This window comes from Thamnophis sirtalis, unplaced genomic scaffold, assembly GCF_051295495.1.
Source record: "Thamnophis sirtalis isolate CommonGarterSnake01/CBP01778 unplaced genomic scaffold, rThaSir2_p1.2 scaffold_3, whole genome shotgun sequence".
NCBI lineage: Eukaryota > Metazoa > Chordata > Lepidosauria > Squamata > Natricidae > Thamnophis > Thamnophis sirtalis.
The window spans coordinates 131,529,331-131,556,809 of record NW_028261383.1 but is presented as its reverse complement, the minus strand read 5'-3'; the positions used below and the strand labels follow the sequence as shown (position 1 = coordinate 131,556,809).

Below are 27,479 nucleotides of genomic sequence, written 5' to 3'. Positions count from 1 at the left end.
GAACATTGTTCTGCAGTTCTCCAAGGTTGATTTCCTGCATCTGCTGATATATTTGGCAGAATGAAAAGCATACTTTCTTCCCAAGTTTTTGAGACACTAGTTCAAACAAGTTAATTGATACTTCTGGAGTTTCTAGAGATCAATGCTTAACCTGAACCCAAACTTACTTGATAGCTGTTAGTCCCAGCTCCAAACCAATGCTGTCTTATATATCATACCCCCTAGTTTCCATAGCAAGTTGGAAGTATGTCTTACATACATTAAGACAAACCTTAAGACAAACTTTTTGTATGGCGCTTGGCAGGTATCCTAAATATAGATTTGTTCACGAATTTTCAAACTAACATACTTTGTTCTAGGAGCTGAGAAGTGTGGAAACTTCATTATTGGGAAGAAAAACAAGGAACTATTTTTCTTAAGAGAACCCATTCAGGAGAATGAATATATACTGTGTATGTGTGTGTGTGTGTGTGTGTGTATGTATATATATACATACATATACATACACACATACACACACACATACATACATACACACATACACACACACATACATACATACACACACACATACATACATATTCATTCTCTGGTCTTTCAAATCATACAGCTAAAGTGTACAAGTACAGGAAAGCATGTACTCCTCTGTATTGCCGAGTAACATGAGTAAAGCCAAGACTCTTGAAAAAGAGCCCCTAAGCTTATTTATCTGGTTGCTAACTACTGTGGTTTGTTTCTCCTTCTAATATCCATGGGGACAGTAGAGTCAAATGAGATGGAGGAAGAATGCTTATCTGCCTTGGAACTCAATAATGTCTTAGGTTAAAAAAGCCCACACTTGTCGGAGATTCTTTAACAGTTACTGTGATCAAATTAGCTGTCACATCTGTGACAAAAACATGTTCAATAAGATTCCGGGTAGGTTTCCAGTCTTGGCTAGTCTGGATGGAAACAGACGTATTCTGGTCTGCTCCAGGAAAAGAAGCAGAATCTCTGTCAGAATCAGAACTAGTCTCCTCCTCTCCGGTGCTCCCTTCTGACATGCCTGAAGTCTTGTCTTTTGTGGGGCATCCCTCCTGGGCACAGGTGGCATTACTCTTGGTAGCTACATCTCTCTCACTAATGGCTGCTCTTTGTGCTGGTTTCTCACCTTTGCAAGGATCTGCATCTGTTGACGTTGCCCCTGTGTTGGCGATGTTCTGGCCACTCCCAGGTCCGCTACCCTTGGATGCGCTTGTCTTTGTTGCTAAACTGCTGCCACTGCCTTTGCCAACTGCCCCGCAGCCATGGTAAGAGACATGCCTACTGCTGGCGGAGTTTGGCCCATTCTTCACACTTTGCAGGTTTAAAGCTTGTAGGTTGAGCTCTTGGTTGCAAGATGGCTGGCTGCTGGGAGAGCCAGAAGGAACTTTGTTCCCATTGTGCAAGTTTCCTGTCTTTTGTTCCCCCAAGAAATTGCCACTCGGTCTCTTGGTCACTTTGGATCCTTGCACAGTCAATTCCAGGTTTCCAGAACCTTTCTGGTTTTTTAGTTTTAAATCCAAACCTAGGCTGTTCTTGCAGGACATAGCTGACTTCAGAGTCAGTCGTCCCACTGCAGAGGCATCTGCGGAGCTCTGGTTCTGTGACATCCTACTCATATAATGGACAATGGAGCTTTGCCAGCTGATACCACAATTTGGGCTTCCAACGGTAGTATTCTTCACTAGGCTGGAGAGGTTATCATTGGAGGATGCTCCAGAACAAAAGCCACCGAAGGCACCTTGTGCTTCCTTCATGTGGGATTTAAGCATGGCAATGCCAGAACTTTGAGCATTGTGTTGTGGCTGCATCTTGCTTGCCAATTTGGACCCCCCTCCCCCTCCCAACTCCTTTCTATTTGTTTTAAGCACCTTGGTAAGGTTGACTGTCCTCTTGGTTGTCTTCTGCTCTGTAGGCAGTGGCTTCCGCCCACGTTTCTTCCTGGCCGAGTCCTTGTTTTCAGGTTTGGCAACTAAAATCTGAGCTTTCTTTTGAGGCACTGGGTGACTCTCCCTGTTCCGCTGATTTCTCTTTGTCTCAAGGTCACTTTCATCCTCTTCCTCAGAAGAGGAAGTTGAAGAGGAGGTAGAGGAGGAAGAGCTGCTGGATTTGCTCTTGGAGGGTGCTTCAGGTTCCTTAAAATATAGACAAAACAGAACGACAGCAACATGAATACGGCCCACTTATTCAATAAACTTGGCGAAGCTTTATTCTCTTAAATAAGATCTAATCAATTTTCTATCTGGATAACAATTTACTTTTCAAAACCAACATAATTTGCTTTTAATAATTTGCTTATTATATTTCAATATGTAAAAGTTTCTTGTTACAGACTTGTATTTTCTTAAATAAAATTAGATACTGCCAATGACAAATATATATTGACTCCAAGTGATAGATGTCAAAGTAGACCATGCAAGAGATTACTAGGCACCATAGCAGGTGAACTCAGCTACCTACAAGCAACAATGCCCCTGTGACTGTAATTTCAATGGGTCCTATAAATCACCATTACTTACAACATTTTTTCTTGGTCTGCCTCTCGGTCGTTTGCCTCTTTTCCGATTTTGTACCTCTTTCTCATGTTCCCTGGGAAGACAGAAAGTTATCATCTTATTTTTTTTTTCCAGACAAATTCATTATAAATTTCATAGAATCTTGTGATCCATCCAGACTGAAATCTTTCTCACTACATAGGAATGGGGATTGCCAGCACAACACAAATTTGCTTGTTTCTTATATAAGAGAATGCTGTATCACAAATCACCACAGTTCAGTTGATAGAATTTGGTCACTGCAGTGGTTCAGTGGCTAAGACTTGTTGATCAGAAAGGTCGGCAGTTCAGCAGTTTGAATCCCTAGCACCGCATAACAGAGTGAGCTCCCGTTACTTGTCCCAGCTTCTATCAACCTAGCAGTTCGAAACCATGTAAAAAAAAATACAAGTAGAAAAATAGGGACCACTTTTGGTGGGAAGGTAACAGTGGTCTGTGCGCCTTTGCCGTTTAGGCATGCTGGCCACATGACCATGGAGACGTCTTCGGATAGTGCTGGGTCTTTGGCTTTAAAATGGAAATGAGCACCACCCCCTAGAGTCAGGAACGACTAGCACGTATATGTGAGAAGAAACTTTACCTTTACCTTAATTCTTCATTACACTTTAATGGATCATTCTGATGAAGACTAGGTTCAATGAATTCTTCTCTATTATGCTGAAATATTTTGTCATTCCCTCCAAATATTTTGTTAGCAGAAATAAATTATTCTGATTTTTTTACCTTAGAAATTATATTTCCAATATTAATGGCACAATTTTAAATGTATTAATGATATTACTCCCTCTAGAGAAATTTTTAAGATAAAATACTAAGTTTAACTATATGATTTAACTATACGATTTAACTATACAAACAGCTAAAAAATTTTTAAAAACCCATTTTGTTACATATCAAATATACACACCACATATGCAGAAAGATATGATCAAAAGTAATGGTGATGGTTGCTTAGATGCAAAACAGAAACCCATAAACAAAAACTTTAAAAACAATTCAATGTGGAAAATTGCTACGGAAATCCAGTAACTGCACTGTATTTCAAAAGATGAATGTTTCCAAACAGGAAGAACAAATCTATCCAGAATATTTGAGCTTACTCAAAACCACATTTGAAGCTCATCTTGCATCTCTACAGCAAGCAATGAAATAAATATAGCTAATCCAGTGGTATCGAAGAAATGGTAAAAATATTGTTTCTGTGAGAAAATGGGAGTGTAATGTATGCTTGTGTAGGGCAAAATATTCACTAGATTACAAAGAATTATTAAGGACTTTTCAGAAACAGTTAATGATAGTTTCTTTGCACCTATCTTTATTACAGAAATAGATTGGATGTACCAGCCAGTAGTTACACTTTCAAGTTTGGAATCCAGGGAAGAACCACTACAGAATATTGGAGAAACAAACTATGAAACTACTGATATTCTAACAAAAATATTAACACATTTTATAGTAACATTAGCAGAGATTTCCAAAGTGGTCAAGGCAATATTCATATTAAGAAGAGGTGCAGAGAATAAGTCTAAATAAAATTTAATATCTATTTAGACTAAATAATTAGAAAAAAATTCAAATACTTGGACTTTTAAAAAATTATTTTGAGAATCTACAGGTAATATTTAGAGGTGCAGCGAGTGATGAGATAGCGTGTTATTAATTCTTCATGAAGTACACCGGTGGATATAGATGATCCAGCAGATACTGTTTACTTTCAAAAGATGCTTGATGAAGTCCTTTTTGAAAGATTCCCATGAAAATATATCAGCTGCTAGAGCAGTGGGTGTCATCCTTCCTAATGCTGCGACCCTTTAATACAGTTCCTCATGTTGTGGTGACCCTCAACCATAAAATTATTTTTTGTTTTCTGTATTTTTTCAAAAATATGTGCTTTCCGATGGTCTTAGGCGACCCCTGTGAAAGGGTCATTCAACCCCCAAAGGGGTCCCGATCCACAGGTTGAGAACCACTGTGTTAGAGGGACAGAAGGTTCCTCAGGTAACCTTTGGGAAAAGAATGCTGGATTAGACTGAATTGTTTAACCTACTAGCACAGGAGTGTCAAATTTGCATCATTTCGGCAGTGTCACGTGACGTATCGCAACCTCCCCGCTCTTTTTAAACCAGGCGAGGGCATGGCCAGCACGTGATGTATATGGCTCACGGGCCACGAGTTTGATAGCCCTGCAGTAGAGCTTCCTTATATTGTTAAGGCTAAATATCCTCCTCACACTGTTTGGGGGCAAAACGAGGATGAATCAGTATGTTGCATTTGCAGGAATCCCAGAAACAGGACCCTCCATTGCTAGATATACCTAACACAGACAGACACTGGTACCAATCCGGGACTGGCATGGAGTATCTTTCTCTAATCCTGCCACCTTTAGGGTGTTTTTGATTCTCCAGAGACACCCAACATGTTTAAAAAGAGCCGAGGTGGCACAATGGTTAGAGTGCAGTACTGCTAACTACTTCAGCTGACTGCTAGATGGAGTTTAGCAGTTCAAATCTCTCCAGGCTCAAGGCTGACTCAGCCTTCCAACCTTCTGAGGTTGGTAAAATGAGGATCCAGATTGTTGGGGGCAATATGCTGACTCTGTAAACCACTTAGCGAGGGCTGTAAAGCACTGTGAAGCGGTATATAACTCTAAGAGCTATTGCAAAGTGCTAAGTGCCTTTATACATTCTCAGACTTTTAGCAATTGTCTGGTCTCTTCTAGAACTGCCTTATGCAAACTGTTCCAATATTTTTTTTCCTGGTAAATGGGGATAAATTTATCTTTAAAGTAATACTGGAACTATTTATTTTGATAATGTCAGTCTAATGTCAGTCTATTTACAATCTTTACACCATTCCAGTATAGTTGAGATTCCATTCCATTCCATATGATTTATACATCTCAGCAAATTCCTATATCATCAATGGAGATTTGCCCAAGCTGTGCAAGATTCAAAAGAACACCAGACAAGGATGTCCTTTATCTCCTTTGCTTTTTATTGTAGTCTTGGGGTTTTTAAATAGAGACATCAGAAAAGATTAAAAAAATATTAACTGTAAAGATTTAAAAAAGAAACATATGAACTGAGAGCTTTTGCTAATGTTTTAGTTTTGTTTCTGAAAAACCTCTAAAATGGAATGGAATATGTAATAAAGAAACTGAGTCACTTTGGTACCTTAGCTGGCTTAAAATTATATAAACAAACCAAAAAATAAAAATATTGGTTAAGAATATGACTGTACAAGATCATGAAATTTTAGAAAGGAAGTCAGGCTTTAAAGTGGAAAAATGTTAAATATCTAGGAATTATATTACTAATACAAATTCTAAATTATATCAGAGTAATTATGTGATTTACAAACAGTCCTCAAGCTTTCAACTATCCCAGCATCCTCAGGGTCACATGGCATGTATTTTCAATGTTTACACCATTCCACCTCTTACCCAATTAGCCATTTTCTCTTATATACAACAATTATAATACTTTAAACTTTAAAACCACTATTTATAGGTAATGTCTAGGCGATGGGCTGCATACAAATTTAATAAATACATACGATAAAAAAGTCAGCATTCTTTAAATTGGAAAGCATTTTTTAAAATACATGACATTTAACATATATAGTTCATTTTAAATGGTATATACACAACCCTAAATATTACAAATGCAAGAAAATGAAATTGTTATTAAAAAAAGAGATTAGTGCAGTATTCTATAGCTGCATCCCCAAAATTTATACCTGCAGATATTCTGTGATTGCAATCGGATTAATAAGCAACCATCAAGCAACACAAAGAGATGTAAATTTTTTTAGCTCTATACTGACTTATTTGGAGTAAAATGGTAGAAACAAAATAGTGTGAATACAGACAACCCAACTGATTTACATAAAACACCACTCCATGTTATTGCTTCATTATTATTGCTTTTGGGATATTATTACAATGAAGAGGTTTTTTAAAAAAATGGAAACACAATGCATATTACTTAATATTAATATACATTAACACATCAACATTATAATTTTGAAAATATATTGCTCAAAATACAAATTTTGATAAGCAAGGTGTTGCTGCAGATCTGATCACAGTCTTCTTTCTAACATTGTATGAATTAGTAACTAATCCCAGAAGTCCATAGTTATTATTACTTTTATATTAAATAAATGTATAGTTCTTGATAGTTTTCAAGTACTGGAGGTATTTAAGAAATTTTGTGAGAAGGGACGAAGAAAACATGAAAAGAAATAAAGTTTTTTGACATTATAGGAAAGGATTAAAGATCAAGATTGTTAAAAGAAAAAGGAATAAATATAAAGTTGTTTTATTTGATCCAGGTTAAAATAAATATGCTGTTCTCGCTGGCAACTCTTAATGGACTTTTGCTGATCAAAACTGAATGACAAGGCTTTAAGAATTTATTTATAGATAAGAAATTGGGATATGGTTATTTGTTGTATTTTAAGAGATGATGATAAATCACTCAAATTGTTTCTATATGCTGTGGTGAAGAGAAAACTCATTTCCTTATATACTTTTTTTCATTTTCTTTATTATATTTCTTATTTTTCTTTCCGTTCTATTTTTAATTTTCTGTACTACTTTTTCATTTATCCTTTAGTTTGCATTTGTTTTTAATTTGTCTAATTGTAATTTTTAATGAAATAGTTATTTAAAAAAGAGATAGCAATGGCTTCTGGATAAAACAACATATGCCTGAATTGAATACATCGTCAAGAAATGCTCTGATAAATCAAACTACATTTTAAAAAGACAGACAAAGGACGATTCCTTCAGAATGAGTTGATCTAAAATAATATAATATGAAATAATCAATTTACTCAAAAAAGTGTATATCTCAATGGAAGTTTTTTATTGATAAAAGGGTCCACAGTATATATTTCAGAGCTGTACACCAAAAATATTAGGAAGAAGTGCTTTGCAAGTGAAAAGAATGATTTTTAAAACAGCCTTAGTTCTACACATTATCCTGATATCCAGAGTTTTAAGGATTTCCCTCATTAATGGATTTAAAAAAAAACCACACACACAAACACACCAATTAGTTATTGAGGAAGCTAAAAGAAAAATCTAGCTCGGAAATGAAGTCAAAAATCAAATGGGTCCTTAGGTGCTCTCGAAGTTTGTTTTTTTCTTGCAGACATTTCATTACCCAAATTAGGTAACATCATCAGCGCTAAAAAATCAAGACATATAAAAGCCTTTCTCAGCATCCAAATAAATTATAGCTGTTAAGACTCTACTTATTTTGTAGTACAGCACAAACATAATTAAAAACCTGATTATGTCAGAAGCTTGAAATTCCTGTATAAATCTAGCCTGGGCTATGTGCATGATAAAGAATAAGCTGTAATCTACCGACTAAGGCATCTATTAAAATCTTAGCATTCATATCTAGCAAAGAAATATAATTAGAATACATAGTTGAATCCATGTCTGGCTTGCAAACAGCTATATTTATTTCATCAAAAGGGAAACAGGAAGTAGATTTGGGGGGGGGGGGGAATCTACAAAAGCAGCAATTACCAAACATTCCACAGCTGAGAGACAAACTATGAATGAACTTACAACAACTTTTAAAATATCAGACACCATTAAAAAGATAAAAATAGATAAGGTATGGATGGATTCTCAAATCAAAATTCTAAATGCTTTAAAGACAATTCTTACCATCAGAGGGGTGAAATGAATATTACTTTGCAGGACTCTACAATGCCTGTGTCTTGGAAAGAAGTCAATACTGTTTTATTGCTAAAAGAAGACTAGGATGTGTCTCTAACAAAAAAATATGAACAAATCTTGTTAAATAATGATCATAAACTTTTTGCTGCAATATTGGCTAAAAAATTGAAAAATATTCTACAGATCTTTATTCAACATCAATCTAGGGTTCTGCTGAAAAGGCAGCTAAGATGCCTTGGATATTACAGAATATTTACAATATTCAGCATTAATATTTTTGGATTTGGAGAAAGCTTTTGACTATTTAGTTTGGGTCTTTATGTTTAAAGTTTTGGAAAATAAGGATTTGGGGGAGAAATTCATTTAAAGGATTAAATCGACTTATACATGTCATCAAACACATATTATCATTTATGGAGATTTGCAAGATTCAAAAGGGCAGAAGACAAGTATGTCCTTTATCTTCTCTGCTTATTTTAGTCTTGGAGGTTTTGAAAGGAAACAACAGAAAAGATGAAAAAATGTTAGGTGTGAAGGTTTCAAAAAATATATGAACTGATAGCTCCTGCTAATGATTTAGTTTTGTTTCTAATCCCAATGGAATATTTAATATTTATAAATATTTTTATATTGAATTAATTTAATTTAAAGACACAGAATGACTTAGGTGCCTTCGCTAGTTTTAAAATATATAAACAAAAAGAAAAAATGTTGGTAAAGAATATGACTGCAGATGATCATAAAATTTTAATAAGGAAGTCAAGCTTTAAGGTGGAAAAAAGGTAAAATATCTAGGGGTTATATTGACTTAATACAACTTTTTAATTATTTCAGAACAATTATGTTGTTGTTTGGGATGACATTAATAAGGACTTATCAAGGATAAACTGAAGTTATTGATCTTGGTAGAATTTCTGAGGTTAAAATGAATGTTTTACCTTAGATGATCAATGTTTTACAAATATTGATGATCAAGCAATGGCAAAAAGATATTTCTAAGTTCATATGGCAGAGGAAAAATCTGAGAATCAAATATAAATGGTTGCAAGAAGCAAAAGACAGAAAAAGTCTACCGGATTTAAGATTATACTGTAGTTTGGTGCATGCTGCTTGGTTTGGATGAAAGGTTGGGTTACCCTAAAAATAAAATAAAATAAAAATAAAAGATTATTAGATCTGGAGGGCCATGAATTGATATTTGGCTAGAAAGGCCATGAATTGAGATTTGGGTGCATTGTCCAACATTAAACCATTACCTCACAGTGGATCTCACACAGCTAAGATAAATACAGATTTTAAGAATCATTTTGTTAGGCATGCCATCTTAAAAGTTTGTAATAAATATAAAATAAGATTCTCTCTTAAGACACCTTATTGGTTGTCACCCCAAGAAGTCTTTAAAAAAAGAAAAGAAATGATAATTAGACCCACCTGGTGGACCTATGACGAAATAAGTTTTATTCAAGATAAACCTAACCTGAAGTTGAAAAAAAACTGATGTTAGAAGGTAGGGTTTGTCACTGTTCATATATCTACAATTAAAAGACTTAATTTAAATAAGAAATAACTTAAATCTTATATCTTGACTTAGGTTTGAGCTTGTAAAAAGGGAATTTGAAATTCCATTGTATGCTAATGATGAACAATATTGCTAAGGTCTATAAAATGTTGAAACTGAGATTTATGGATAAGGGAACTTCAAATATACTTTAGAAATCTAATACTTTTTATCATCACTAGTGTACTTGTGAGAAAACAAAGAAATACTGGGGACCAGATCTTGATTTTATTTTCAGAACATTTTTGAAATAAATATAAAACTGAAATCAGAAGTCTTTCTTCTAGGTTTGATAAATAACTTGAAAGAAAATTTGGAACTTTATTGCTATATATGTTGACAGTGGTGTGAATTTTATTTGCTCAATGATGGTAAGACACGATTCCCACAATGGAAAAATGATGATATAATTGGTGGAGATAGCAAAATTGACTGTTTTAATTAAAGACAAGAACTTATCTAGCTTCGTTTCCACCTGGAAAACATTTCTGGACTTTTATGCTTGAAATGGGGGAAAAATGAAATTTTGATTTTCATTATTAGATTTTGTTGTTATAGAAATGATTTGAATTAATTTGAAATATAAAAGATTGAGGTTCTAATTCTTCTTGTATTCCATTGCACTGAAAAAAAAAATCAGAAGCCACTACTTTTTCCTTTTTCTTTCTTCATCTTTGCACTTTTTCTATCTTTCTTGATTTTTATTTCTATTTGCATTTTATCTCATTATAAACTTTAATCAAATTCTACTAAAATTTTGTATGTGCTATTTTTTTTAGGGATACAGATTTATTTGAAAAAAATCTATTATATACCTTTAGTAAGTTAAAAAAGATAAGATCCTTTTGTACCAATAAGGCCATTGCCTTTCACAGATTTCAAACATTTCTCAATGATTTAAGAATGATCAATATGTCCAATGTGCAAGCCTCCTCTCCCCCTTTAATCAGGTTAAAAAGAGTTCAGCAATATTCTGCTTTTGGCCTAATTGATAAGGAAAATAAATAATAAAACTTCCCCCCTCTTTTCTCCAGTCGAGGATGGGTTAAAATAGGGAAATCCCCAATCAAGAGTCATGGAAAATGACTAATCAGGTCCACAACCAAGTGAAAGTAGTGGATGGGGTGGAAAGCCAGAGTTGGTTTCATTTCCAATCAAATTATGAGTGATACATGGAGCTGAAGTGTATATGAAAAGTTTCATTTTCTGTAAGCCTACTATATGTCCCCCACAATTTAGAATAAAAATTTAACAGCTATTAATAGATCTGAAATGTGTTGTTTTCTGTGTGAAATAGATGAAATAATATTACATTATTTAAATTTGATTGAGTCTAAAGGCCAGTAATTTACAAAATTCTCCCCTTTCTGAATATCATTATCTGGTGTAATATAATACTTTTATTTTATTCTGTTCTACTCTACCCTATTCTCTGCGAGATTGATGTATTTCCTTCAAGAAATATGTAAGTAGCATTCATTAGATTCCTTCCTCTTAATTTTTCAAATAAGTCAGTGAGATAGGTTAACCTGAAAAAGTCAGACAATCAGCTTCTATTCTGAAAATGGATTAGAATCTGGAATTCCCTAATTCTGGTCCAACATTAAACCATTACATGATTACCAGCTCTATTTCATTTTTGGCAGAGATCAAAATTCTATACTGCTCAGATAGAAGGAAATTATAAACAGATAATAATTATTTAATTTTCACTTGTAACAATTTAACTCAACTAGTTGTTGCTTTGTAAGAAATATATGTAATTCTTCAATCTCAAATAACTGCTTTTCTAGTGGTCAATGTCAAGACAATGATGTAGAAAAATTCTGGTTAAAACAAAAAAAGATAACACTTTCTGGTCCACCTGCTTAAGAAAAAAACATTTATATTTCAGCAAAGATGCTTTCACAACTGACTCAAAAGAGCCATTTAAACGTTTGCCTCTTAAGGCTAAAGTACAGGAGCATTACAGTATCATTGAAGTCACTTGCTTTAAATTTAAAAACCAAAGAATTATCAGAAAAAATATTCAGAGGAAAACAATTTTTTTGTGCATGGGCAAAAGAAGTATATATCCGCAAGGAAGGGTTAGCAGAATACTAACTATCCTACAAAATTAAAATCAAATATCTTATTTAGTAAAATGTTGATCTAGAAAAACTATTGATCAAAACTGTAATATTTCTCCCACCCTCATGTTCTTTAAAAACTATTTACCTTTAGGGAGAATAGGAGTCTGTTTTCTTGCAGAAAAGCAGTTTAAGTGCTTGCCTTTCAAAGATTTAATTAACATCAGTTCATGTTTGACTGCAGGGAAAAACATCTTAGCATTCCATCTCATTAAGAAGACTGCATTAAATGTTAATATTCAAAGCAGTAGAAATGACATATACCTGCCGTACTAAAATTTAAATGTTGCAACTACTAGTACCAAAACATGGTGCATCATATAAGATCTCCTCTACAGATGGGTAGGGGGAAGATGGAAGAATGGGAATTCTACTGATTAATCTTTCTAAAGTAGTATATGAATCTTAAAAAAAACAAAGAACAAGCGAGGAAAAAGGTGGGACCAGGAAAGTGGGGGGGAGCAGGGCTGTTCAATAATCTACCATTTGTAATCTCTCCTTGTAACCAAGGAGATACAGTAAGCTATAACAAGTGCATGCATAATTAAAAAGTACAAATTGCAAAGGCTATACTTTCTCATTTATAGTAGAACTTCCATAAAAATAATTGGGTGGCCCTTTTCAGTTTCATTCCAAATGTCAATCAAATGGAAAGTACAACCAGAGTGATATACCAGGAATCTAGGAACATTTCTCCCCTGAAGGAGTTTATCAGCTTTTAGTAAAGAAAGTGGAAGAAAATAAAGTCCATTTGTTTCATAATAGGCTATTTAAAACCACAAATAACCTCAATGTAAGAATGGGTCAACAAGTCCAGGAAAATGCCTTGTTTTTTTCTAATGGTATCCAGGAAGCTGTAAAAAGTTTAAAAGTCTTCCTGCAGGAAAGGGAACATCTGTCCTAATGAAGAGAACATAAAGTACAAACCAGGATAAGTGTAAAATGATAATCCAGTAAGTACCAATCATAATTCCACTATAGTACAGGAAAAAAAATTAAGGGAACAAAAATAATTTCTTTAAATATATTCACAGCAAAGAAACAGGAAGTGACTGGGCCATTAAGCATCAGAGGAGTGAAAGGGACACCCAGGAATGTTGAGGAAATATATAAATTATATTTTCTGTTTGTACCACAGAAAAAATAGAAGAGAGATCTGACTTTCTTAAGGAGGGAATTGGTGCAACTGAAGCAAATTGAGGTACCCAAAGAAGAGTCTACATTAGGAGAGAATGTACAGTAACAAATCATTGGGTCCTGATGGTATTTGTTTAAGAGTTAGAACGCAAATGTGGAATCGCTAAATTACTAGCAAAATGTAACTTGTTCCACATGCTGGGCTAGGTAATAGATGTGGCATCATTCATGGAAGATCTGGGAAATCACAGGCATGATTAGCTTAGCATCTGTTCTTGGAAAATTAGCAGCCATGATAACCAAGTAAAACTACATTCAAAGCGTTTTGCTGAAGTATAATAAGTTTGGATTCTCAAAGATAAATTCTGCTTCTCCAACCTTCTGCAGAGCTTTTTGATAGTATCAACAGATTTATGAGTTGGCCCTGCCAATACCAAGGCTTTTTAAGATACAAATATAGCCATCCTACTACAGTTACTCCTTGACTTACTACCACAATTGAGCCCAACATTTTTGTTGCTAAGCGAGACATTTGTTAAATGAGTTTTGACCTGTTTTCATTTTTCTTGCCACAGTAAGTGAATTACTGTGGTTATTAAGTAGTGACACGGTTATTAAGTGAATCTGGCTTTCCGATTGAATTTGTCAGAAGTTCCCAAAAAACGATCACATGACTCTGGGACACCGCAACTGTCATAAATATGAATGTTGCCAAATGTCTAGATTTTGATCACAGGACTATGGGGATACTGCAATGGTCATAAATGTGAAAAAAGATCATAAATCATTTTTTCAGTGCTGTTATAACTTTGAACGGTCACTAAATGAACCATTATAAGTCAAGGACTACCTGTATTTTGTTTCATGGTAACATAATGCTAACTGCAAAAATGGAGCAAGAAATAATAAACACAAAAAAGTAAAAATCAAAGTAAGTTAAGCTCAGTCCACTTTTCAAAAACACTGACTATAACTTTCCATACACTTCTATTCGATCCTTATTTTTCTTTGTATAACCAAACCATCAACATATTTCTTCACTAATAATTCACTTAATATTCAACCTACATTAATTCAGGTCCCATTCATGCTTAATGCTGTATTTTTTTCTTTTAAAACTCACACTTAAATGATCACTGAATTTCTCCTGAGATGTCCAACAACTAAGTGGAAAGTTAGATAGCTTCCCACCCTCCCTCCATACATATAGCTTTCTCTCATTCTATTTTTTGTAGCATTCATATGTATTTTTCTTATTCACAGCCCCTTCCATTTCATCATTCTTACCAAGCATTTTTTCAGACATCCTATTAGCATAAATGTGGAACTCCATCTTAATTCATTTTACAGCACTCACATCTTTTCTGGTATTAATTTCCATTCAATCTGTTGGGAGACTTATATTTACATATTTGCATGAACACAGGTTATACTGCTTATTTAAAGCCAATAGATTTACTTTCAAGTAGATACTCACCAAGCAATCACTATTCTTTTTCTCATTTTCATTCCAAATGGCTCAGTAGCGCTTTTCATACTATTATCTTGTTTACATTTCTAACCATTCATGTCACAATATTTTTCCCCCAGATTACATTCATTCAAAATATTTTTCTTCAAACTCACCCCTGTACTCTAAAATGTCTATAACTTGAATTACCATCAATATATTTTTAAACACATCCACCATAACCTAAATAAAACTCATTTATATTTTCTGACACATTTTAGCCCTTGCATTCAGAATCAAACCCACACCTTTACTCTCCTGCATGTATTCATATTGACTCTTATTCGGAAGATCCAGATTTTATTCAGTTGGATATCAGTCTTTCTTTCTTCATACAGAATAGAGAATAACACAGAAGGGCTTGGAGGTATTCAACCCCCTGCTTAAGCGGGAGACCTGGGACCCTGTACAATTCCGGACAATTGGCTGTCCAATCTCTTCTTAAAAACTTCCTGTGGTGGAACACCCACAATTTCTGGAGGCAAGTTGTTCCACTGATTTCTTTTACTTTCATAATTATTATTCTTTCACTTCATTAATTCACAGTCTTTATTATTTACTCTTCTTCCATTCCAAGCCACAATCTTCCAAATGCCATGATCATCACAAGATCAACCCATAATTATTGTCTTCCATTGCCCAACATGGTTTTGGTCAATTGAAGCTTTCATATGTTTTGTAATAGAATTATAAGGTTATGCCTTTGCCACATGTAGCATTCCCTGCTAATGGCCAATACAATACTGGTCAATTTGGTATATTTTGGGAAGAAAGCCCAAATGCAACCAAAAGTCCAATTTTACCACTCTAACGTACTGTATGTCCTGTTCTGTACAAGCCAGAACCACTAAGTTAAGCTAAAACCAGAACCACTAAGCTATGTTGACTTTACTTTGAAAGTCAATATACTCCAGCATGTATTCCACCAACAGATTTAAATGTTCTGCTGACACTGCCACTTCCTTAGAATCCCACAATCTGACAAAATCAAACATTCACTTTATCAAAGACTCTCACACAAATGAAGCATTCATGAGATAAAACAAGTGTCTTATTTTCTATTAATCAAAGGATGTAAAATTATGTCCCTATGTTTAGATTTTATAATTTGTAATAACATATCTGGCTGTAGTATAGCATTATATGGTTTTTTTTAAACTAGTGAATATAAATGTAATATACAAAATTTGTTTTTTCTTTTCCCACTTTTCATTCCCCCCCCCCAATAATGTTTAGTTTTATGCATTGTTATATTTTGTTACGATTGTGCATCTTGGTGATTTGATTATATTTTGTATTCTTCAAAAATATGATTTTTCTTTTATACATCGGTAACTGGTTAAAAAAAAGAAGAGGCAGTGACAAGGAATAAACTGACAATTTTCTCAGTGGAGGGAAGAGAGAGTCTCTCAAGCTTTTTTAAATTTCCTGAAAAAATCTTAACTTAGGAGTTAGTAGTAAGCTGCCAAGTTTGCAAATGATATCAAACTACAGATAGTCCTCATTTAGTGACTGTACACAATTGCAGTTGTGGGGAAAAAATAACTTTACAACCAAGTCTCACATTTATAACCTTTGCAGGTCTGTAAGCAAAGGAAAGCTGAAGTAAAACCATAAGCCCAGTTGTGGTTTCATTTAGCAACCACCTCATTTAATGATCTAACTGTCCGCACCAATTGTGATTGCCAAATGAGTATTACTTAGATTCAGGTTAGTAAAAGCTCCAGAAGGGTCTCTTTAATAGCAACACAACTTATCTATCACCCCATAGTGCTTTATGGCATTCTCTGGGTGGTTTAGAATGTCACCCATTTCCCCCAACAATCCGGGTCCTTATTTTACTGACCTCAGAAGGATGGAAGGCTGAGTCAACCTTGAGCCCCGCCAGGATTGAACTCCAGGCTATGGGCAGTTTGTTTGCAATACTGCATTCTAACCACTGCACCACCAGGGCTCCTCTTTAAAATGAGCAAATGGCCACAGAAATGGTCTAATGTTAGGTTTAAGTAAATGTAAAGGGATACATATTTTCTTACTTTAAAACGATGTTGATAAGAACTGAGTTTTTTGTAACTAAGCAGGGGACAAAAATGGGGCTTCTGCAGCAGGTAGCTGAAAGAAGACATTGACTCAACATGTGGCATTGTAAAAAAAATCATCAGTTCAATGTAAAGGATCCTTGGTGGAGGGACCAAAATTAAAACCACCAGCCCTGTAAAGACCTTATACAAATGTATTGCATATCTATAACTGGATTAACCATGGAAGAAGCCAAAATGATCGTATAGTGTTTTGTATTTCATCTATCCAGACTTATGAAGTACATTTCTTTCCCCATTTACAATATTTTTATAACTTTTCATTTAGCAAATATCAAAGCAGTTTCCATAAACTATGAAATAAAAACAATAAATAAAAATACAAATAAAAACAATTTGTCTTTTTTTTTAAAGACCAATGAAAGAAATAGTTTAAATAATTCAGGGAAGTGAATAAAATCAAGGGAAATTCTGTGCAAAAAGTAAGTTTTCAATTTCTGGGAAAATTGAAACTTTTAAGGCCCAAGCCTCCGTAAAGAATATTATTTGATATTATCAATTAGTTATGGGAATTGTTTGGTCTAGTGGTTAAAGCGCCAAGCTAAAAGCTAGGAGACTGTGAGTTTTAGTCCTGTCTTAGGCATGAAAGCCCACACCAGTCACTCTCGGCCCATGTCAGACTCAGGTAACAAGCTAGTTGGTCAATTGTCACAACCAATAGATTAACATTCATTTGATCCAGGAAAAAAGCAGACCTTGGATTTATGAGAAAACACTAGGAAAAAATATGTATTAATGACTGCATCAAATATATCATTTTTAATTTCACATATCTGGTTAAGGAAGATACTGTATCCTGCCCAAAATAGATATTTTAGATTTTATATTATGTCATTGGAACAGTTGTGTTCAGGAACTACACCATTACTCCTCTGGCCAACTGGCTTCTATACCTAAGGCAGTTAATACCCAGAGAGCAGAATAACATCTGTAATCAGCAAATACAATAACAACAGGTAGGCAACACATTTCATGGGCAACAATTTCAAATTGTGTACTGCTGATGCTATATGCCAGCCACCCAATGGGAGCTACTGAACTCAAACAACATCCAACATACCTTCTGCATCATTACAAAACCGATCCACACAGGGAATTGCAACCACCCCTCAGAATTCCCTTCCCCATTCAGACAGCAGTAACTTTTTGCCCCTTTTGCAAAAATCTCGTGTTCTTCTTTCAGTTCTGGAGCACAATATATAAAGGGAAGGAAGGAAAGTTCATGTAACACAGCTTCCCAAGCAGGGGTTCTGAACAGACTACAAATACCACTTCAGCATTAGGGAGGCCCAGCTGCAGAAGAAATGGCATAGTCACTCTTCCAACCTACAGAAAACAGGGGTTCTCATAAACTGCTAGCAGCACCCTCCAGTGGCTCATTGCACAGGGCTGAACAAAAGACATTTTAAGTTTTGCAGGGGGAAGTGCTGGCAAAACACAGCCACTCGTTCTTTTTGACATCAGGAGAAAATGACAGGACAAAAAAGGGAGCACAACATGCTAGAATTGCAATAGAATTTGTTAGCGAACCATTATATCAAAACAACCAGATCTATAAGGAGCAATGTCTCTTTTCTCCCTTAAAACTTTAGGTAGTAATCACGGAAGCAAGAGCAAAATAAACACTAAGTTGGCAGAAAAATATGTTCTATACTATACATAGAAAAGGTCCCTACACAAGGACACTGCATAACAAGATGAAAAATGGCACCAACACATTGATTGCTCCTTATGAGAGGCCCACCCTTCATTTTGCAGCCTCTGCCATCCTTGACTGGACCAACTTTGCACTCTTGTGTGAGTATCCCACGGCCTCCCGATTATTCTCTACTAATTGATTCAGGCATCTATCTCACCAGCTCACAGAGATTTCCCTCAGAACATAGATGAGAATGCACATATCGCTTGCTAGTCTTCAGTCTACCAAACTCTTTTATTCTCTTGTTCCACCTTGAAACTAAACAGAGGGAGATATTATGGCAATGATTTCAACCTGATACTTTTCAAGCATGTGGACTCTCAACATTCACAGCTACAATGTCTATAAAAAAGAAGCCTTAGTCACTATTCCATTGTAACAAAACACAAACATAGGACATGCATAGGACAATGTCAGAGCTTTTATTGAATGGTCCCTTTGGGATAGAGCTGCCTCAGAAGAAACAAAGAGCAGAGTCTTGAGCATTGGAAATAGTGGCTTAACAGACAGCAGGGCAGCAAATTGTATGACTGTCTGCTCTGGAGGTATGTAAATCTGCCTGGAGAGGCTGGTCAATACCTCACTGAAGAACATCTGGGGAAATCCTGGGTTTTGCTGATAGTCAAAGGTTATAATCTCTTTTCTGATTTTGTCCATCAACCTGTACCTGTAGGACAGCAAGGGAAAACATGGACAGTGGAACTGGCAATAGACAGCAGGAGCCCATAGCCCCTTGATCTGGATATATACTTAAGTATTTGGTCAAGAAAAGAGTGAATGATATCCTTGATTGCTTAGACCATCCTCATGCAAAATCAAAATTTTAATTTTGCAAAGCAAAAGTGCTCCTGTACAGCAGTATGAATGAAGCACCCGATCTTAGCCAATTGAAGGGCTCCCTTGATATTTAGGAATGAGGACTTCTACTGCCGGGCATGGGAAATGCTAAAACAACCCAGGCCATTCAAATGTTTCTTACATATATGGCAAAAGGACTGGGAAGAGGTATGGGAAAGAGATGCAGTTTAAGATATGTTCCTCATTTCCATGTTTACCTGTGTATGACGCTGTCTTGTCCTTCAACTTGGAAACAGAATTAGGTGCCAAACATGTTTGAAATGCCAAGATAAGTACCTGTTGAGGGTCTAGGCAAAATTGGTTAGTAATGTTCTTCATATGTGTTGCAAGGTCAGGTGGTTTTGTGGACCAGCCTTCCTTTTTGTGCAGAACATCTTTTCTCCGCATGTTCCCATCGTTCTTCCATCTGAGCTCTCTTTGCAAAATGTCAGGCTAAAAATACTGCCCATGTTGCACACTTATTCTAAGACATGATATCTGTCTGAGGCGGATACATTTAGGTTATGCTTGCGAGGTGAGCTACAAGTACTAAATTCTGGCATATTGATATCAGTAATGCTGTGGTCAACCTGGGATAGCAATTTCTGATTTTTTAAATTTCTTCCACTGAAGTAAATGAAAGGAAAATTTCTTGCACCAAATTTTGGACTGACTGGTAGAATATTGCACACAGAAGTGAATGTGCCCATCGTACCCAGCCAAAGCATTCTCCTCCCCTCATATGCCATGATGACAATGTTTTACCAGCACTGTACCGGTCATGTATCTTCCATTGCTTTGGTACCACAAATGTTAAAATCCTTTTATCTCATTATTATTACTTTTGAGGGCTTCATTTGTTGGATATCCAGATTATTACCCTAATTATTATCACTTGAACTATCTTCACTTAAGTTATAAGAATTGCATAGATTAAAAAAGAAAAATAGAGGGAACAAAAGATTTAGAATTTGGAAACATATATAAATTTGTAAAGTTTAAAATAACTCTATTTACTTGTCCTTATGTTGTTATTTTCCTTTGATGATAATTATTTTTAATCACTTTATGAAATTATGTAGTAAAATTGCAGAGTAGGAGAATTGAATACTCCAATATTATTCTTCAGTCCAACAGTGGCCAGAAACCCATAAGAAAGCAAAAATATGGCATCAACAGCAATATTTATTAATACTAAAGACACAGCTACTGAAAATGGAGATTTCAATTTCTTGGTTGACATTTATTAACAGATCCATCTTTTATTTATTTAATATTTTAAATCCCAGGCCTAGTAGATACATCTCATGCAAATAATTATATTGTTTTACAAACAATATAATTATCTTATTTCTTATTTACTCTTCTTCTCATCATTCCCATTTAGAGAATAATTTCTCAGCTTTAATGCATTTAAAAGAATAACAGAGTTGGAAGGGACCTTGGAGTTCCTCTAGTTCAATTCCCTGCTCAGGCATTTGTTTATTAGCATTTATATACTACATGCTAAGTTGTTTTTATAAAATTCATATATTTCTGTGCCATTTTTAGCAATCTTTCTTCTAGAACTATATTATTGGAATTAAAATTTAGATAAAATAACTAAGGAACAAAGAGGACACAATCAAATCTATAATGTGTTATAGGAGAAAGAAGTTGCACTTTTCACTGTGAAATAGCACACAGCTGGGAAGGCATGGCCCAATCTATAAATCTTATAACATTGTCACTTGCACAGGAAATCAGTTTTGTGTTTTTTCCAAAAATACATGCAGGAAACTACAGTTGTACAAACTCTGAAAACAGCTCAAACCTGTACAATCAACCTCTTGAATCACACTGGAAATTTTGGTGGGAGGATGCAGCAATATATTATTCTTAGAATTTGTATTCCATAAGTGTGATAAAGCATTGAAAATGGTGATGTCAGTATATTTATTTTATATATAGAGGCCACCTGACTCTAGGCTGTGAAAAGTGCAACTTCTGCTTACATTTTAAAAGTAAGGAACAAACCCCCCCCCAGATGTCTAGAAGTTAAATAATGGCAACTGGATTTCTTTTCATGTTGGTTCAAAACATTTTGCTGCTTATCCAGGTAGCTTCTTCAGCCTGAGAAAGTTGATTAGGAGGACATAAGCAGAGTCCCCCAAACTAATTTGTTCAGACTGAAGAAACTACTTGGAAAAGCAGGAAAATATTTTGAATCAACAAGAAAATAAGCTGAGTTATCATGACTAAACTTCCAGATAACTTGGCCTGGATGATTGAGAATCTTCATTGACTATAAAAATAGAAGAAATAGTTCATGAATGTCTGGAATGCTCACCCCAGGAGAAACAAATTGGGTTTCAGTAGCTACCTGTCTTCAGGCCTAGGAGTAAAGCCAAGTTTTCAAAGACTTTCGGAAGATGCTTAGGATGGAACACATAAGGTTCTCTGGGGAAGCTGTTCCAGAACCAAAGGACAAATCTAAGGCTTATTTTGCATAGCAATACAGACTGCCAATCTAAACATGAAGTCCCTCACTTTTGTCAACTCCTTTGACACACTTCTCTTGTATGACCATTGTTTCAGCTTTCTGTTCCTTTCCAATTATTGTGCTTATCTGTTATCACACTTTGTATTGAGAGAATATATCACTTAGTATCTTCACCTACTTGATTAATTTGGACCATTTTATAAACTTCTCAATGTTCATGCAGCCTGCACAACTACTATATGTTAACAAATTTAAGAAAAACATTCTTGCCTTTATCCTGGAGACAATTCTATCTTTAGCATACTTCTTTCCAACACCAAACAACCTTTATCTTGTATGCCAGCTAGTTTAGCTTTACATTTCTTTCCTAATATCATGCATGTTCAATAGTTCCCAATATCAGTGGCAACTGCATTGGAGCAAAATGGGCAAGAAAGTGGATATGATCTGAACCACATCCCTTTTGTATGCACGCACAATCGTCAATGCATGTAGAAAAGGATGGGGCTGGGATTGGCATGACTCGTTCATCAATTTGAACCATCCCACACAGATACTACTGTTTAATATTTTACTATTGTACATTGTATTCAGAGAAAATGCTATTTAGTATCTTCTTTTCTGACCAGTAACAATTTTTATAATTTCTCAATGTCCATAAAACTTACATGAGAACCAAGGCCTGTTGGCAGTCTTAAGCATCAAGTTAGCGATTGCAGCGTTCTTCTCAGCATCCAGTGAGACAGACCTAAATCCTCTCTACTTCAATGTTACATAACAGGAACTTTTTTTCCATAACAGATTGATTAGTTTATCAATGTGCAAATCTACACAGCAATCCCTATGCTGAATACAGAAGCAAAGAAAACATGACACCTGATTAAGCTCTGTCTAAAAGCATCACAAATCAACTTTACACTTGAGCTTTTTTCATTAACCAGGCCCTTAAAACAGTACTTAGGTACCAAGGAAAAACAGACCAATGGGCTGCAATCTGGCAGAACAATAGAGTACTCTGTATCCTGTTTCCACAATTCCAGCCTGTCTGGAGTTGTGACAAGCCCTCCTCCCATCTCTCAGCAAGGTTGGTGGCTTACTCACTTCTTCTGGAAGGCCAAAAGGAGTCTTGGATCAAGAATATTCTCTTCAGGTTCCCAGCTGTTGTGCCTAGAAAAGAGGAAAATCACTCACTACAATATATACCCTTTCTTACAACATACAATTCACAATTAGAGGTTTTTGTTTATTGTAGGGCTGCATGTTGAGGCAAAGCCTATCCAAAGCGCACTACACACTTTAGCTCTCCCTAATTGGTTGAGTTACTACAACTCTCATAACCCCAACATGGAAGTACTCCTGCCCTGCTGGCTATGAATAACGAGAGCTGCAATTTAATCAAACCAGAGGGCATCAGAGGGAAAGCTGGCTTGAAAGTAATAATTAATTAAAGACTGTCTTGGCCAGGGGGCCTTAGAGAACTTGCTGAATAATAAGCACTAGTTTAATTCTGGGGTGAAATTTAATTTTTTTCCCCAGCCGCTCAATGAAAAGTTTGTATTTTATGACTGGACGTCTTCAATTTGCTTAATGGAAAAGGCATGGGAGGCAATGGGGGGGGGGAATAGCACACTGAGATGCATTATGGATAACTTGGGCACGTGTGTGGGGAGGGGGGCTCGGGGTGTAAGAAGAGAAGTCAAGCAGGAAAAGGATGAAAGCAGAGGGAAAGTCTGGCTTTCAGAAGCAGCTGGCAGGAGGGGTAAAAGGAGAAGCTCCTCTTTTAGTCTGACAACCCTTTCCCCCTTCTTCTGCAAGCGAGGCGGAGGAGGACCCCCACCACATGCACCAGCGGGAAGATCGGGGTTTCAGAAGTGGGTCAACCGGAGAGCAAAGGAAGCTTTTGCCGTTTCTGCGCAGGAGCCCTGACGCTTCTCCAACGGGCTCTCTCCATCCCCGTTACAACCAGGGAGACAGAAAGTCGGCCCCGCGGACTTAAAGAAGTTCGTTCTTTTAGCAGAAGCGGCAAAAGCAACACATGGAAGCCAAGCATGGAATTCACCCGAAAGCCGGCACCGGCGGAGCGACCCCAATAAAGGAACATTTAACTCACTAAACAAAAGAAGGTCGGGCGAGAGGAAACGCTCCGGGGGGGGGGGGAGAGTAAAAAAAGAAACAAAACACCCGCAAGGAACGAAGTAACTTCCAAGCGCTCGCAAGTCCAGCCCAGGTTGCAGGCGGGTCCCCAGTCCCGGACTTTCCGCCAGTCCCTTTTCCGCGCCGCCCGGGTCTTGTTTTCGCCCGAGTCCCATCATCCCCAAGCCCCTCAAGCCCCGCCCTGGAGCCCCTTCGGCTCAACGGCTGGCTTGGCGCTCAGCTGCTCGCTTCATTGTCCGACTCACTTGGAAGACCAGCCTCTCCACTTCACCAAATACTCCAGCTTGCCCTGTGAAGAGGGAGACAGGGAAGGGGGTGGGGTGGGAGAGGAGAAAAAAAGAGAGAAAAAGAGGCGCGTTAGAGAGGGAGCCGAGGCGGCGGGCGTCGTCGTCGCTGCTTTAGCCGCTTTGGCTGCCTCGCTGGCCCACCTTGCGAAGCCGCTTGCTGAGGATGCACTCGGCGGCGAAGACTTGCTCTCCCACGCTGCTCAGCTCCTCCATGGCGCCCGACTGGCTCCGCTCGGCTCCCTTCTCCTCCTTGGCCGCCGCCGCCTCCGCTTCTTCCGCCAACACTGACTTACTCTTAGCGGAGCCAGCGTTGTGGCCGAACAAGGCTTAGCGTCCGCGGGAGCGCGCGCTCCCCCTCACCCGCCGCCGCCGTCCCCCCCAGTTTCGGCGGCAAAGCGCGCACCTTCCCCCCCCTCACACGCCTCCCCCCCGCGACGCCCACAGCTTCACTTCGAGCGCACACAATGCAACGCGCGCGCAACCGGCTCCGCCTTCCCACACGCCCTGCTCAGGGGCTCCCCAAATTCCCGGTCGGCCAATCGGATAAGGGGGAGGCGGGGCTTGAGAGCTTGTGGCGGAGAAAGGGAAGCCGAGCTTCGCCTATTGTTTCTTGCGTGGCTTTCTGGGTCTCTCGACGGCCGAGTTCCTGAAGACTTAAGAGAGAGAGGGTGGACGAAAGGACCGAGTCGGGAGAGAGGGAGAATGCGGGGGAGGGGACTTTCATGAAGTTTAAACCTTGACAGAAGAAGGACACTTGCCCGCTCCAGCCCAGATTCGTGGGACCCGCCAGAGACGTTCTTCGGGGCTCTTAAAACGTGTGGCGGCGCCAGAAATAGGCTCCCGAAGAAGTGGGAATGTTTCGAGGCGTTTCGACTTTTCAGCGCTCAACAAGCCTTCGAAGCTTGTTGATTTAGAACGCCGGTTAAATGTGGGAATCGAAATTCTTTTCATCCGGTAGCGGGAATTCTAACAACGGCTCCTCTTCATCATTTCGTAAAGCGCGCCGGAAAAGTGGTAACTTTCACCCTCGCTCTTCATTTTCTCACGACTCTTGAGAGATAAAAGTCGAACCCAACTCCTGACTTCATCTCTGGCCTCCTACGGGGAGATTATTTCCTCAGCTTTTTTGGTGCAGCCATCTATTCCTAGAGTGCTCTGAGGGTCTTCAATCCTAATCCGTAGCGGGGACCCCCTTACTTGACTTGGATTTAGGCGTCTGGAATCACCCTACGGACAAATGATCTCGTCAGGAAATCAGTCAAGAAATACAGCAGTGTTCACAAATTAAAGTTATGATTCCCCCCCTTTATTGTTTGAATTAAATGTTTGAAAAGAAAACAAATATAAGTTTCTACAGTTTCCATCAGCTTCAGTATTGCTGAGAAACAAGTATGGTAATTTCAACAAGGTGATGCGGAATAATTGATTTGTAAATTATGAGGTGAAAAATTGAATCTTATCCAGAAGTCTGAGGATGATGAATTTAGATGGAAGCTGGATACATGAAATCGAGCATAGATAATTTCATAATATTTTGACATGGGATCCTCCTGAAACAAATAATCAATTGTCTGCAGATACATAATTCAAATAATCAAGATTGGATGAATTTTGGCACTGTCCTGCAAGCAAAAAAGTGTGTCAAAGGTTGTATCCTCTTGATCTGCCTTTTTTTTTTAAAAGGGCAAAAATTCACCAAAAATTCCCTGATCACCATGGATCTGGCAGTGCTATAAGACAAATACATTGATCTGAGATACAGATCCTCATATTTTTTCAAGAACTCCATTATTAATAACAGATCACATCAATTGTATGGGTAAGATGCTACAGTTAGGAAGCAGATTTTTAACATTTTCCTGTCATAAAAAATATGTGCATAACTAACATGGGATCCACATGAAGTCATTATCAAATCACAGGTCACATCTTGGCATGGAAAGAGTCATGTCATGATGCAAAAATGTGGATTCAACTAAAAATGTTCATTTTAATGTTAATTTACATGAGATGCAGGTAAAATCAGTATCAGTACATAAAAGCACATAAAATCAGATCTAGTATGACTACATGCCCCAAACTTTAGCCATCAAGAATCTATTTCATCAAATAAGTTATTTGAAAGAATGGATCCTCTTTTTTAATAAAAAGTTTTTTATTATATAAACATTAAATCCTCTTGATTGTGCATAAATACAGGTGATTCACGTGAAACCATTATTAGATCACATCCATTACATTGAAGGTGCTTCAAAATTTTGTATCCAATTGTTCTGGCACCACCATAGCACAAAAACATAGATCTGATTTATAGATCTTCAAACAAACACATGCTTTTTAAAATTTGCAATCCCCATGAAACCACAATCACATTAGTTACACTCACATAGGAACCCAACAATTTTGGAGGTGCTATATCACGTGGAGACGAGTTATGGAGCTTTGTGGACCAAAATGATTTCACATGGGATTCTCATAAAACCAACAAAAAATCAGAGATATTTGCAGGCAATGAGACCATTAAAATCACACTTTCAAAATTTGGAGTCACCAGACCCCAAAATGAGACAGATTGCTATTCAATTTACAGAACTATAAGTGTCCATTTGATTTAACATCTTATCAACTAATGTTGCATCTGTTAGGTTTTAGTGCAGTTCAACAATTAAAAATCTGAAGATTTTTGTGCCAGAAAACCATGAACCCAAGTCATTGGATCAACTTAATTACTCATGGTTTGTACATGTGATTCATAAGCAAGAACAATAAAATTCATGCTACCATGCATGTAATGAGCCATTAAAGCTAAGAATCAAATAGGTGCTGGCATTGCTTTGGTACAAAAACAGGGATCAGCATTCACAGAATTTTCACATGGGATTTTCAGAATTAAATCACAATTGCTCTAGATAACATGATTATCATGAATCCTTTGTTTTTGGTATTAGCATGGTGTAAAAATATGAATCCAAAGTATGGATCCTCTACAAATGATATCTAGATTCAGGTAGATCCACCATCAAATTATAGGGATATTCATCTGTGCACAGGGTCCCTATTATCTGGATTTGAAGGTTTTAATAATCTTGTACACAAATTCAGATCTGGTGATAATCTTCATGTAATATCTGGTTCTAAAAGGGATTTATCTGCACAGAATAAATAATTACAATCACAAATTCACTACCTAAGGTGCCAAAGTAGCAATAAAGTAATACAAGGTATAAATTCAAGGTAGGGATACACATTTCATTCCCCCCCAATGGGATCTGACTGAATCTAATACTAAAATATATATCATATATACCTG

The 27,479-nt window shown here is 36.8% G+C and overlaps 1 protein-coding gene across 1 annotated transcript; it reads right to left on the bottom strand.

Moving 5' to 3' along the window:
- Positions 1 to 594: 594 nt before the first annotated feature.
- Positions 595 to 24,531, bottom strand: CBX2 (chromobox 2). Its single transcript, XM_014057999.2, has 5 exons — positions 24,311 to 24,531; positions 24,128 to 24,171; positions 22,830 to 22,895; positions 2,541 to 2,610; positions 595 to 2,156 (listed from the first exon to the last, which is right to left on the bottom strand). The coding sequence occupies exons 1-5, from the start codon at positions 24,380 to 24,382 to the stop codon at positions 807 to 809; spliced, it is 1,602 nt and encodes a 533-aa protein (XP_013913474.2). The 5' UTR covers positions 24,383 to 24,531; the 3' UTR covers positions 595 to 806.
- Positions 24,532 to 27,479: the final 2,948 nt, after the last annotated feature.